Raw genomic sequence first — 15637 nt, forward strand, 5'->3', positions numbered from 1 at the left:
GATGTCATTCTTAACACATTGAGTATGCACAAGTATCCTTTCACCAATTCCAATACTAATGACTCTATAAAACTAAAGTGGGAAACCACATGTTAAATGTCTATTTACAGTCCCAATTACAGGATAACTTAAAAGTTGCCCATTCAGAAAATGTTATGATCTGTTTCAATGTGATTGCTCCTTAGTTACAGTTATCTATGTAACAGTTAATTGCACTTCATTATTGAAAATATATTTACAACTGTACAAGATGTTTGCTAGTTAATATCAATCACACAAGAAAACTATTTTAGGACTATTCAAGAAAATGAACAAGCCAGCAATATAAACAAAAATATTAGCCAGGGTTGCATCCTCATATGGAGGCCTTCTGCCTTGCAAGAAAGAGAAAAGTTCCTTCTCTGACGTAGGTAATGGAATTCTTACTGTATATTGTCCTATTCATTCCACACCTTTTACTTTTTGCTTGTTACACTATACAGTACCCTCACTTTGCACCATTTCTCTTTTACACTTTTGCAACTAGACAGCATCCAATGTTATCAATAACAGCCCATTCTCAAGTCAGTCACCCTGTTTGAAAAATAAATGCCTTAACTAGAGCTTAGCTTATAACTTCCAATTTATATACATACATCTTCTTATACCACTATCTTTGGTACATATCACAAAATATTTTTTTTACTATTAAGATCCTAGTAATCTTACCATTAATCTACCCCCAAAATACCCAAGTGCAGTACACTAATAATTTTTATCATGTCAGTTATAAGGAAAGTAATCTGGCAATTCATACAAGGTTGAATAAATGATTGGTTTTGTTACAGATTATTATGTATTTTTGATACAATGACAGCTCACACAGATAACAAAATTTTCTGAACAAAGAATTTAAACTTGTATCACACAAATACAATAATTCAAATTATACAGAGAACCAAATACAAATTAACCTACTAAGTAAAAAATTCTCAACATATAGACAAACATAATGAATTACTGTACTTACAAAACACTAATCAAGAATGTATATATGTCACAATAAAAGCATAATCTCAAAAAATAAATTTTATAAAACTCATCAACCCAATTGGATTAATATATCTCAAGAGAGTATTTACAAGGACCTTCAGTTTATCTAAGAGATTTTAAAGGAAAATTAAACCTTCATTCCATATATTTAGAGCCTGTAATGAACTTCCTTGTTTTTCTTCTACTGCTTTTTCAAATTCTAGCAGAGCCACAACCTCTCTCTCAACCTTTCTTTTTTTTATGTACATCAACTTTCACAGATTTTAACATATTTCAGATTCATCCATTAGTCAGTTCTTTATAAACTTTGAAAGTTAATATTTTCCTACACTGAAAATATATTTTAGATAGATGAATTTTCTCACAGTTACAGCTTTCCTCAAATTTGACTTCCCTCTACTAGTGAACAAATTTTTGCTCACCACTAACCTTGAAACTCCCACCTAATTACAAACACATACCACATGATTCAGCTTCAGTTACTAATGTAGCACGTAACAGTTCTACATCAATAACAGTGCAACAAGCCCTCTCAGTGAATAAACTCAATCTTAACTTTGAGATTAAGCATTAAAAATAAAAGAGAAAGTGGGAAGGATTAGTGGGAGGTATGTGCAGGAAAAAGTATTTATACTTTCAGTTGAGATAAATATTAACTATCATACAATTACTAAACTACTCTCACAGTTACAACCAGAATCCCACACTGAACAGGTGGAGGGACCAGTTTAAAATTACCTTGATGAGCACCCTGCAATGTGCTATATCTCTACAAAAGAAAAATTTGTGGGAGACAGCACCCCCTCTGAACCTGGTATGTTCTTCACCTTTATGGAGCCAACAACTGGTGCAGTGTCACAATCAAAGGGTGGAACACAGTAACAATTCCAAATCCGAGTTAAAAGTGGTTAAAGCATATCAGACTAAGTAGGAGACCAACTCAATTCCAGGCTAGTGGCACTGAGAGGAACTTCACTGGCCCATCACAAAAGAAGAGTCCTCAACAATTCACCTCAATATTAGAAACCAGAAGGGAAAAGGAACCCCATTCCAAGAATCTAAACCATCATGTGTACAAATCCAGCACTGCCTCTAGGAATGTACGTTCATACAACATCAAGAAAGGAAAATGCAAGGTGGAGGACCTATTCCAGTCCAAATACAACCAGCACTGGGCATATAACATCCATTCTGTGGTAGGAGAAGGTTCTCATTCCACTCATGAGTGAGGGCTTATATTGGCTGATTCAGCTGTAACCAAAATCAGTAATACAGGAATCCACATTCAGGTGGCAGTTGGAGGGAGGGTTCCCAACCAGAAAGTCAAACTGCAAAATAGACAGAAGAATCCAGTTCAGGCCAGTAGCATTTGGAATAAAATATTACACACATTGGAAGAGAACAGTCACACTTTCTACACAGGCAAAATGCTTCCACCCTACTTTTGACTGTATGGAATTGTGCACACTCAGAGGGATTCCTCCAAAATCCACCACCTCAATTACTAGGAGCTGACAAGTAGCAAGAACTCCTGTACCACACTGGAAGAAATGGACTGATGAGTCCAGAGGAACACATCACCAGAGAAAGTGCAACAGGAGATCATGAAACCCTATTTTGAAAATCAGACTGTTTCCAATTTGACAATCTAAGAACTGTTAAAGATGGGCAACAATCTTCTATCTCAACCTTTCTCTGCTTTTTTTTTTATGCACATCAACTTTCACAAATTTTAACACATTTCAAGAAGAACCTGAAACTAGTCTTGTAGAACACCCTATATTACTAGTAAGCATGACAATCCATGTAGACCTCACAGATCTTTGAATATCAGTATACCTAGATAGGCACCAATCACCACAGGATAGGATCCATAACATGTAAAATAGACTCCAGAAACAAATATGAAAGAATGAAATAAATTACCCACTCAGAATTGAAGTGGCTACAGGGGAAAAAGATATCCAAGTGAGCAGTAAACTGCCAGATTGTGCAAGTAGTGTGACTCAGAATTATGGGGAGTGGTCCACATGCTAGCCTGGTAAATCTGCTCCAAAGAAAGACAGATGTGAGCAACCAAGAACACTGTGAGGTGACAGATCTGATAAAACAATACACACAGAACAACAGGCAAGAGTCAGAGGAAATGAAGGAATACACAAAACGGAAAAACCTAATAAACACAACCGGTCAGGGTGACAGAAGAGAGAAATGGATGGATTCCAATGGATGAGAAACAAATGGGAAAAACAACCACAGAAGGGCGATTTTCATAATGTGTAACAAAGCATGGACCAGACATAGGAGACGATCTGGATCAGAGCAGTAATAAATATGATAGGAAAGTAAGAGAAATAGCTGGAGAGGGAAACAAATGGCAAAAACAGAAAAAACAAAAAGAAGATAGCAGCAGCACTCCCTATAGCCCCATATGGTTTAAGAGGTTGGACCCTAATTAAACAACTATGGAAACAATCAGATACCTGAGGAAGAGAAGAATCCATGCTGGATGGACCAGCAATGGAATTTTTATCATTAATGCAGATACACAGATATGGATGAGGGAAAGACGGTGCGAGACAACAGGGAAGCTACATGTATGGATAGTCCCGAACCTCACACAAGAGACTGGACAAAACACACACACAAAGCTGGAGTGTAGGGACTGAGTAATGAAGCACCCTTGATTGAATTGGTCACTGGAGGGACTGGAATAAGAACCACAACTGAGCTGGTATAAAAGAGCCATAAGAAGGACCTGACAGAGAAAGTACTCGAGGTAAAAGATGAATGAAAGAGTATGTACAAAGGAAAAGATCCTTCCAATCCTGGTCGAATGCACCCGAATGACATGGAACTGGGAACCAAAAGAGAAAGCATGAAATTCAAATGAGTGGAAAATGCATCTATTTGGGGAGTATCCAACTAAGAATTTATCCTTCAAAATATCTGGGTGTTGCTAGAGTACTAAATAGAATCTTGTTGGGATTGGACAAACAATCTGCAAAAAGATTAAAAGCAACTATTTCAAATGACTGAGCATAATGATTGTAGACAGCCTGACCAATGTCTCTAAGCTGTTTATTGTTATATTATTATTATAACTATTATTATTTATCACTGCTATAGATTGCTCATTTATAACTGTGTTTTGTGTATTTAATAAATAAATTTTAAAATTATTTTAAAATTATGTCTTTTATTTAGTTCAGAGTAACAAACATACTGGTAAAGCAACATTGAACATGCACAAACAGTAAGCAGAAAAGCCTTTGTGTAAGGACTAGTTTATATCATGTTTATGCCACTTATTGTAATAGTTTTGCATCTGTTGCAGCCTTTGCCTTCATGAGAATGTCTCTGGATAGTTTGGAGTTATAACAACATTGTTCATTTGACTGCATACACATCTTGTGTGTTAAAATACTGCTCAAAACTGAGGTGCTTAAGTTTGATCTGAACTTGCTTTTGTTTTTAGTCACTAAACTAAATATCCTTTCACTATCAGCATTAGAATGGAAGATTGTAAAAATTCCAAGCATAACCTTACACAGAATGTCATACTTCTGTTTGCCATTTCCATCCATAACAGTAGACAGCTGAACCCAAAACTTGTCAACATTCAACTGAATTTGAAGGACAGTTTCTGAAAAAGTATCAATTTAATAGTTCAATTATTGCCCTTCCAATTTGTCAATAGTGTCATGCTCATGTGTATTGACAAGAACAGGATACCTGCCTGTGAAGAAGCGTAGAGAAGAGAAATCTTTGCTAACTTTCAGTTTTGGATCAGCAACCTCTGTGTGAATCAGAAGTTCATCATTCAGAGGGAAATGTTTCATAATGTAATTTGTAGCTGCAATATAGTATTTCTTGACACTGCAGCCATTTGTTGGTAGGCAGTTATCCATAAAAGCTCTTATAATTCTTAAAGTAGAAATGAAATGAAATTGCCATAACATTTTTCCTATAGATCTCTCCCAACCTTAACTCTTACAAAATAAATGAAATAACAAATTATCTTCAATAGAATTATAAAAGCTTTTAAGAATAACTGCCTACCCACAAATGGCTGCAGGCAGTGAAAGACAGTAGGAGTTGAGAAATTGAGAGAGTAAGCACAATTTCATACCATTAAATGCTTTTCCAAAATCACTGGCTGATTTAACATCAGCATTTTTATTTTGTCTAGTAGATGGAGTATCTTTAACACACTTTGGAACTATTACCACAGACAATATCCATTACGACATTAAAGTGATAACTGGGGTTTACAATGGATTTTGTAACAAACTTCCCAATGCATATTTTTTATATGCTAAAAAAATTCAAACCCTTAGGACAAGCACCTCAACAAACATGATGATACAGTCTTTGACTTATGACCCTTCACAATAGGGTTAAGAAATAGAAATGCATACATACTTTTTATCTCTTCATTGGATAATCTTAAAACTATCATCTTTGGATCCCACGCGTTATTTCACGTTGTGGTTACATGTCTAAAATTATGAAAGCTAGCTAAGCAAGACAAAGCATAAAATAAATTTAAATAATAGATAATCCTTTTGAATATTAAAACAAATAATACATAATTAACTAAAACTTAAAAGTACATCCCACATGCAATTAAGTTATCTATCAAACTAATATATACAAGGCGAGGAAAATTAGCCAAACAGTAGGGACAATCATGTCTAACAACACTCTTAGAAATTGTATACCTACACAGTCAACATTACCTTAAGGTAGATACAAGATAGTTTACAGGAAATATTCTGCTCTCTGTATTAGTTCTAAGCATCCCATTCACTACAACAGTTTGCTCTATGGCAAAAGTTCTTGGAACGTACTAGAGTTACTCATAAATAGTTTAAATAGGGCATTCTTTCACCACCTAAATGTAAACGTCTAATTTACAAACAGCTGTTTCTTTTATATCAACTCTTAAAATTTATAACTGTAACAATGATGGCACCTGTACAAATAAAACTGCAGTTATAATTACTGCTTTAAAGGTTTCTTTTGAAATAAAGAAATAAAAGCTTAAACAATATAAAACTCTGAATTATAATGTCCTTCATGATAATAACGTAAGTAAAATACTTTGATAGTAAAGTGGTTTATCCCTTTTTGCAGCAGGCTTAGTATTCACAAGTTTGTCTACACATTTGCACACGTTAAGTATTTGCATTATAACTTTTGATACAGCAAGTGTATCTTCATAAAATTTGGTAGACTTCTGAAAATATTGCAACTTTTTGTACACAAATATTCAGGTTTTTTAATGATGCATTTTTCTAAAGATTTCTTTGTGAAAATATCGAGTCTGTTTTATTAGTAGCCGGAGCGCAAAGTAATTTTGCGCTATGATTAAAAAGTTTTTCTTGGTCCCAAATATCTCAAATATTATTTGTGTAATCTAGAGCCTCCTAAACACATTTTAAATGTTTGTTTTGAGTAAGAGTTAATATTTTGTAATTTTCTACACACAAACTCTGTGGGGTGTATCAAATGACCAACCTCATAACCATCATAAAAAACATTAGGAAATATAAATTATGCTTGCTTTCATGCTAGAATGACTACATATTGCATATTTTATATGTATATATATTTTTTAAAATTATATTAACCTTCCAGTCATGCCTACCTAATATTACATAAGCTGCATTCATGCAGTGCATGTGCACATATGTTAAGTATCCAGTAATATACAACTGACCTATAGTCTTTCCTGTCTTGACTGCTTTAATGGACTACTATTTTGTAATATATACATTCAAATTTCAACTATTTATATTATATATGTATATAGATTATTACTATTCAAAAATAAACTTATTTTTTCTTAAAACATAAAACAGCAAATAAAGAAGTAAAGGAAATAATTCTCTCTTCCAGTTACAACCTTTGAACTTGGTTACTTCTAGACATAGGTTGCTAAGCCTTTTAAAATTTTGCATGTAGAGAACATCAAATAATATTTTCAAAGTTTGTGTGTGTGTGTGTGTGTGCACAGTTTAACCAAAACATCATAAATAACTATACTGGTACCAAGAATTCCACTATAATTTACTAATTTAGTAACAAAGCTGTATTTCAATTTCAAAAAAATGTGAAATATTAAGCAGACTAAAGACACAACCTAACTTCTTGAAATCTTGGTTCAAAAGAACTTTGTTGCTTTTTCACAGATTAAAATGGATGAGAAAAATCACTAGGGGGACACTTTAAGCTGTCAATTGGTTATTCATGTTATATACTGAAGTAAGTGTGTAAATATATAGCACCATTTTCAAAAGACGAAAGAGATGAACTGAGCTACTTTGTTTGATTCAGTACATAAGCCATACCTCAGCAAAATAAAATTATACAAGATTCTTATTGTATACTCTATCTTGTTAATATTAATAATTTGAGTTTCCATTCGTATGAAATTATATACTTTGTATGTTGACATCACAAGCATCTAACTTTAAACAGTGCTGCATTAAAAAATATTTTAGTGAGCATTTTTACTAGAGATTTGTTTGTGAACATATTGAGTCCATTTCATTACTAGTCTGCTTGCAAAAATCATCATATTGGAATAAAAATATTTGTTCTAAAACTCTCAAATTTCATTTAAGTAATACAGGCCACTGGTTAGACCATATTTTGAATACTGTGTTCAGTCTTGGACACCTTACCCTAGGAAAGATATTGTATTGTTGAAAATGGTTCAAATGAGATATACTGAAGTAGTATCTGGTATGGAGAGGTTGTTATATGAGAGTTTAAAACCCTCAAAATTATTTTATCTTGAAAAGAGTTGGAGAGGATTTGACTAAAGTGTTTAAAATTGTAAAAGGAATTGGTGATGTTGATATACCAACATTTGCATACTTCACAGTCAAAATAACAGAACTGTGAGGCACAAATACAGACTTACTCAAAATAGAAACCATTTTCAGATAAGATAATTTTATTTTTTAAACAGGGTGGTTGGCCTATGGAAAGGGATGTCTTTAAATATTATGGAGCCAATAAAATTGAGTTTAAATAAAAGCTGGATAAATATATGAATGATTAAAATGATTTTAATTAATTTATTTAAGTTTTAGTTTGGCTTAGAGAGAACTGCCAGGATGGACCAACAAATCCCTTGTTGGCCCTAAACATTATTATGTTAACCTCTAAAATCTCCAATATACATTTCAAATGCTTGTTTTCAGTAAAACCTTATATTTTATCTGTTATTTTCTCTAACCTAACTCTATACAAAGTTTGTCAATTTGACTGACTTTTTAATCACCATAAGAATAAATTGAAATAAACCTAAATTACCTGTTTGTTTTATTCTTACAATGATTTCATAATGTAACACGAAACTACACTTATTTATTTTAAATAGCTTTACACTTGTGACAGTATATGACTATTTATACTTAAATGTTATTGTTTTATTGCTATTTTAACTGTGTCTAATTACTATTCACACTATTACAAGCTGTAAACCCCTTGGGAATCATGGTCCACATGTGAGCCTATCTAATGACATTATTCACAAGATATCCAAGCTACTCTCCCTTGTGCTTCATGAAAATTTATTTTTACATTTAGTTACTTTTACAATAATAAAGAAAACACTGGAAAAATCAAAAATAAATTACTTACCTAGATCTCTTTCTCTTTTTTTAGCAGTTGACTGTCAACGAAACTTAACCTTACTTCCTTTGTTTTTTTACTTATGGCAGTGGTGCAAAAAAAACCTTTTTAATTAAATAATGCACCACATAATATGGAATAATAACATGCAAAAAGCAGACAATGTTCCATAAGTATCAACAGTTTTTCTGGGTTTCTAACTATATGACAAGAGCCCTTACAAATTCATCCAAGATAGTTGATATGTTCTTGAGGAAATAAAGCTCGTACTAAAAGAGAAATTAGCACTTCTCCGTTCACAAAGCATTGTAATATATTTCATTTGACAGCTGAAAACTGATTATCAATAAAATATAATATTACACATAAGAGAGAACTATGAACAATTCCTCAAAGAGATGTGACAAGAGAGTCCAATTTTCTATATGATGGCTCTGTAACCAAACAAAATTGAAGGGTATAAAAATTATGCTTTGTTGAAGCAATGACGATTTGGTGAATAAATTACAAAATGGGATGCCAAGAAAAAAACATTTCACTTCTCACACAAAGAAATAGTCAGAATTTTGTTTAATACTGCCTTGCAAAATTAAGAATATAAAACTTGTATACTACTGACTATGAATTATTAGCTGCGATTTATACTATAATGATCTATATAATATAAAGAGAAAACAATTGAGTTTTAAATATATATCACTAATAACTTGTGATATGCACAGTAAGTGATGCCTGTGCAGAGGATTAAAAAGTCATTAATGTTATGAGTGTCTAACTTCACTACCAACACACATCCATTTTTTCTGAAGTAACACATATTACCACCAAATGTAAAAGAACTATTGAAGCTTGAAATAAAACAAGCTCTTTCTATTGGTTAAAGACATGTACATCAAATAAGAACACATGGTTTATAAAACTGCTTTGAAATGTAAGGAGGTTGACATTTCTGCTGCAGGTTGGGAAATTTAGAGATCTCAAGAAACAGAAAAGTTTGGATGTTAAAACTGTATTTTGATCTTGGAATTGTTTACAGATCGTGTTCACGTTACATAAAGTTGATGCAATGCTACTGAACTTATACAAACAAAAGTAGGGACAAATGAGAGTACTTGTATGTCAAGTGACAAGACTGAAGTTTGAGAATTTTTCGAAATAACTTTTGAAATCAAGAAACTAAAATGTGGTAACAAACCCCGGAATTAAAGACTATGACCTGATACTATACATGGATAACAAAGTTTGAATTTTTAATATACATCTGTCAACTGGTATGACATGGAAAAAAGCAAGATCCATACTGAATAAGGTTAAAGGTATTAATTTACTACTTCCTTCATAATGAGTAATGCTGGACAATCTACTCTGAAACAGCAGCTAACCATACTTAATATGTTTTTTTGGGGAAAGGTGTAATTCTTCAGCAACAGAACAAAATCATAAATTATAGTATATGACACTTCTGATCTTCCTAGCACTGTAGGGTTGAGCATCCCATGGCATCTTGATTCAAATGATCCCTGACTTCCTATTAGCATTTGCAGAAATTAAATATCAATAAATCTTGTTTTTATACAAAAGTAGTGGAAAATTATATACTTTTTTAGAAGAAGCAAAATAACAAACCCATAATCATCATATGGTCTTCTGTAGTAGAGATCATCAGCTCGTGAAGTAGTAGCTGATGGAGGTGGTGGTGGAAGCCTACGTTCATAAGGGTCTGGGTAAGGTCTCATCCGTTCAACTGCATAGCTCCTTTCACTAAACCTGTCAAACCCATAACCATCTGAAAATCTGTCGTAACGACTCTCAGGGCCATATCGCCCAAAGCTTCTTTCTGGATAACTTCCGTAAGTAGTCATAGGTGGTGGCAACCTACTGTAACGTGCATTTCTGAAATATTAAAAATATAAATTCTTTTAATACACACAAATGAAGAGAAAGTAAGGGTTCAACAAATATCACTGCTAGAGGAACTTTAAATAATAGCAGAGTACAACTATTGCTAATATTGCATGTACTATCACAACTAAACAGACTTAAATTAATGTACAAAGTTCATACAACTTTCAAAAAACCACTAACCAATACAGTTCTATAATTGATTGATTGATTGATTTAGTGTTTTATGGCACAAAGCAGTGAGGCTATCTGCGCCAGACATTCGGTAAAAATGTAAAAAAAAAAAATATATAAATAAATGTAGTAATAGACATAAATGGAAATGAAGGTAAAACAAAAAAGTATAAAACCAATGTTGACACCTAGTCTACAATGTTAAGATAGAAGGCAGAGTATAAGAAGTTGTAAGGTATTTACTCCAGCAAAAAGGTAATGATCATAACCCAGTCCAGGAAGACTAACATAGCAAAATTGTAAGTTCAAGAACCACCGTGGCAATCACCTGAAGTTGGCCTTTCCAGTCCTGGTTCCGGGTTATGTGTCATAGCAGCTATTATCAAAATGTAAAAGAATAAAAGTTTTAAAAGATGCATAGCAAAATCGTAATAATGAGTAGCCAAATGTCCAGTAAAAAGATAAAAGTCAAGTAAATGGAGTAAAATTTGTAAAAGTAATTGAAGATAAAATCAAAACTGCAATTAAAACAGAAAATGGCGTAAAAACCAATGTTGACATCCAGTCAACAAAGTTGTAAAGAACTACCTGTAGCAGAATGGTAATGATCATAACCCGCCACGAAGACTAACAGGTAAGTATAAAACCACCGTCCAGTCACCTGAAGTTGGTCTTTCCAGTCCTGGTTCCGGGTTATGAGTCAATATGGCCAGTACTAAAAAGTTAAGTAGTAAAAGTGTGAAATGATATGCAGCAAAGTATAATAACAACTTCGCCAGGACGACTAACGAGTAGTTCAAACGGATAGTTCACACAGTAGCGTTAGTCACCTGAAGTTGGCCTTTCCAGTCCTGGTGTCGAGTTATTTAATGTTCTGGCCATTGTCCAATGTCAAATTGAAGGAGAGAGATTAAAACTGTAAAAAAGGAACCACAATTAAAAGGTGTAATGAATAAATATGCAACACTTAAATGAGATTAAAAGATTAATGGCCATTAAAAATTAAAAACATTATCAAGGTGGACAGAGTCACCATCACCAATAACTCTGTCCAATGTTACAGACTGACCCTGGGAAAAAATATGTTTAAAATATTGCCGTCGTTGAGAATTGTAATGATGGCAAGAAAGTAAAACGTGGCTGATAGTGATTTGAGTGTTACACAAACTACACATTGGTGCATCAGTTCCAGATAAAAGAAAATGATGAGTTAAAAAACTGTGACCAATGCGTAGCCTAGTGAGAACAACTTCTTCCTTCCAAACTTTACGGAAGCTAGATGGCCAAAGAACAATTTTGGGTTTGATTTGAAAAAGTTTGTTGTCACGTTGCTCACTCCAAGTAGACTGCCAGCTGGCACGGAGCCGAGCCTTGAAGACAACACCATAGTCCATGTACGGAATAGGCATAGGAGTGATGGTGCTGAAGCAGACATATTTAACTGCCATGTCTGCAAGCTCGTTCCCACAAATACCAACATGGCCTGGTATCCAGAAAAACTGGATTGAAGTAGCTGCTAATGAGAAATGGGTCAGTCGGTTTTGAATATCAGCGAGAATAGGACATGAGCCAACGTGTAGCGATTCCAAGGTAAGTATAGAACTAAGCGAATCAGTATAAATAGTGCAGTTGGAGTACTGCTCAGCTGCAATATGATCCAGGGCAAGAGATATGGCATACAGTTCAGCAGTGAACACAGAAGCTGTAGAAGGGATTCTGCTTGCAACTACTGACCCATAGCCGAGCCCACTGAATTACCTGATTTGGAACCATCTGTATAAATGGGAACTGAATGATTGTTTGAAAGATATTCATTGAATAAAGGACGGTACTTCCAATCTGGAGTATCTGCCTTTTTTAGGTGACTGAAAGAAAGGTCACATTTGGGGGCTGTAATAAGCCATGGTGGGATGGGCGACCTGTGGAATCTGCCATGTTATCCAAGGACAGACCCAATTCATCCAATTGCGCCCGGATGCAAAGGCCAAATGGAGCAATGACAGATTGTCTGTTCTGAAAAAGTACTGCCCACCGAGGAAGGAAAACACATTTCCAGGTGGGATGCTTTGGTAAGGAATGAAGTTTCGAAGTATATTGTAAAGATAGTTGCAAACGGCAAAGGTGTAGAGAAGGTTCATGAGATTCAATGTATATACTTTGAACTGGAGAGGTACGGAAAGCCCCAGTGCAGAGTCGAAGTCCTTGGCGATGAATGGGGTCCAGCATCTTTAAGGCCGAGGGTCTGGCAGAGCCACAGACCATTGATCCATAATCGAGTTTCGATCTAATAAGAGCATGATATACCTTTAACATTGAACAGCGATCTGCCCCCCAACTGGTAGAAGAGAGAACACGGAGGATGTTCAGTGCTCTTGTGCATTTGACCTGAAGCTGCTTTAAGTGTGGTATAAAGGTCAGTTTACGATCAAAGATAAGCCCCAAGAACTTGGTCTCCGGGACCACTGGCAGCAAAACTTCACCGATATGAAGTTCAGGATCAGGGTGAATACCCCGTCGACGGCAAAACTGCATGCATACAGTTTTGGAGAGAGAGAAATTAAAGCCGTTCGCCAGAGTCCACTTCTGTACACAATTGAGGGCGGTTTGTGGTTGCCGCTCAATATATCTCATGTTTGACGACTGACGAGATGTGAAAGTCGTCGACATAAGCCCATTCGCAATAGTGAGAGGGAGTTGCTCAGTGATGGCATTTATCTTTATACTGAAGAGTGTAACACTCAATACACAGCCTTGAGGGACTCTAAGTTCCTGTACAAAAGAACGGGAAAGTGTCGAACCCACACGAACTTGGAATCTCCTGTCCATTAAAAAATTTTTTAATAAACATGGGTAGATGGCCACGTAACCCATATGTATGGAGGTCTCGCAATCAGGAAAAACATTCTCCTGCCAGATCCGGTTGAAAACAATCAGAAGGACATCAAAAGAAGCAGGAGATAGATGGTGCAGCATGTCACAATGAATATCATCAGGTCCAACAGACGTACTGGCAGACCGATGAAGGGCCATTTTTAGTTCCACCAGGGTAAAGGGACAATTATAGTAAAAGAAACAGTCAGTTCGAAAGGAAAGAGGTGATCGCTCTGCCTGAGTCTTGATGGCCAGGAAGGTGGAGGAACAAGCAGAAGTGCAAGATACCCGGCAAAAGCTTTCACCTAGAGTGTTAGTGATGTTCCGAACATCAGTCACCTCCTGACCATCAGAGAGTAAAATCGAGAGGGGGACAGATTTGTAGTGCCCATTAACCTTTCAATCCTGTCCCATATGATCTTGGAACTGGTGGTAGAAGATATGCTGGTTGTGAACTTAATCCAAGATTCCTTCTGCCTTTGACGTCTTACCCACCTAGCATGTGCACGGGCCCGTTGGAAAGCAACCCGGTTTGAAAGTGTGGGATATCTACTAAAAGTATCCCAGGCCCGCTTTTGAGCCTTCCGTGCTAAGTGGCAAGCAGGATTCCACCACGGACGAGGATATCGTGGAAAACGTGTCAAGGTTTTAGGAATACACTGAGCAGCTGCATGTGTAATACAGTCAGTTACCGCTGCTATACAGTCGTCTATTGATGGCTGATTTACGATGGTAGGATCAAGTTCTGCGAGAGCAGTGAAAGTGGACCAGTCTGCCTGATCCAGCACACTGGAGCACACGTAGGGTGGCATCGACCACGGCCAGTCTCTCTCAAAAGGATCGGAAAATGATCACTGCCTAGTGGATTACTGTCAACCCTCCATGAAAAATGGAAGAATAATGAAGGGGAGCAAACTGAGAGATCAATAGCGGTAAAAGACTGACTAGGTGCATGAAAGTAAGTGGAAGAACCAGTATTGAAAAGAGAAAGATTGTGATCATAGAGCATCTGCTCTACAGATCGGCCCCTCCCATCAATAATAGCACTTCCCAGAGGGATGATGTCCATTAAAATCCCTAGGATTAGAAATGGAGATGGCAATTGTTCAACGAGCATTAAGATCTGATTGATCATATGTCTCTCCAGGGGACAGGTACAGAGAACAAACAGTGATGGTATGACCCAAGGAAACACGGATGGCTACAGCCTCCAAGGGTGTGTTGAGTGACAAAGACAGGGTGGGCACGTGTTGATCAACCAACAGTGCCACCCCTCCATGTACTCGACCATCACACAACCTGTCATTTCTGTACAGAGAAAACTGCCAAATGGAGACAGTATCAGCAGTTTTGAGAAATGTTTCTTGTAAAGAAAGACAAACAGGATGGTAGGAAGCAATCAGCATTTTGATATCATCCAGATTAGAACGTAAACCTCGACAGTTCCATTGTATCAAGGTGGCCATTTTTAAGAACGGGTAGGTGAAGTGGCTGGAGAACCCTTCAGTTTACGACCACGTCTTTTTTCTTTACTGTCTTTAGTCGGAGGAGGTCTATCAACCTCCATGGATCCTGCTCTGGGTCGGGTGGGCAGGTTTTTGTTATTGGCAGGGGAATCCAGTGACTGAGGACGCGAACGAATAATTGTTTTGTCTATTGTGGTGGGAAAAAAAGATGTATCAGAAGAAATGCCTGTATTTGAAACTGAAGGACGTGGATCTTGAGGTTTGTTGGAAGGTATGGGAGGAACAGAGATGGGTGTGGAAGTCAATTCATCAACCTTTTTAACCATGGAGGTCAAAAGGCTTTTCATTTGTTTTGAAAACGATTCTCTTGGAGGCACAGAGAGATCTGTCTGCACTCCCACTGTAGTTGTGGAATGAAGTGCAGCAGCATATGTCCAAGATGGAGTTGTGGACAGCAATTTCGAGCCTCAGGATAACTAATGTTATGTGTCGTTTTCAAACGCTGCACCTCTTTTTCCTCCAACCATTTCGGGCAAGAATGA

At 36.0% G+C, this 15637-nt stretch overlaps 1 protein-coding gene across 5 annotated transcripts in view; it reads right to left on the reverse strand.

Annotated features, from left to right (window-relative positions):
- Positions 1–15637, reverse strand: part of LOC143225412 (RNA-binding protein 4B-like) — a 74355-nt gene that overhangs the window by 30988 nt on the left and 27730 nt on the right. For all 5 annotated transcript variants that reach the window (XR_013013830.1, XR_013013831.1, XR_013013828.1 and 2 more), the window contains exon 7: positions 10309–10575. Coding sequence is in view for 2 of the 5 variants with exons in the window: in XM_076454799.1 (XP_076310914.1) it covers positions 10309–10575 (267 nt within the window). In the remaining 3 variants the exon portion in view is untranslated. The remainder of the gene's footprint in view (positions 1–10308; positions 10576–15637) is intronic.

This window comes from Tachypleus tridentatus, chromosome 1 (assembly GCF_004210375.1).
Source record: "Tachypleus tridentatus isolate NWPU-2018 chromosome 1, ASM421037v1, whole genome shotgun sequence".
In the NCBI taxonomy this organism is placed as follows: domain Eukaryota; kingdom Metazoa; phylum Arthropoda; class Merostomata; order Xiphosura; family Limulidae; genus Tachypleus; species Tachypleus tridentatus.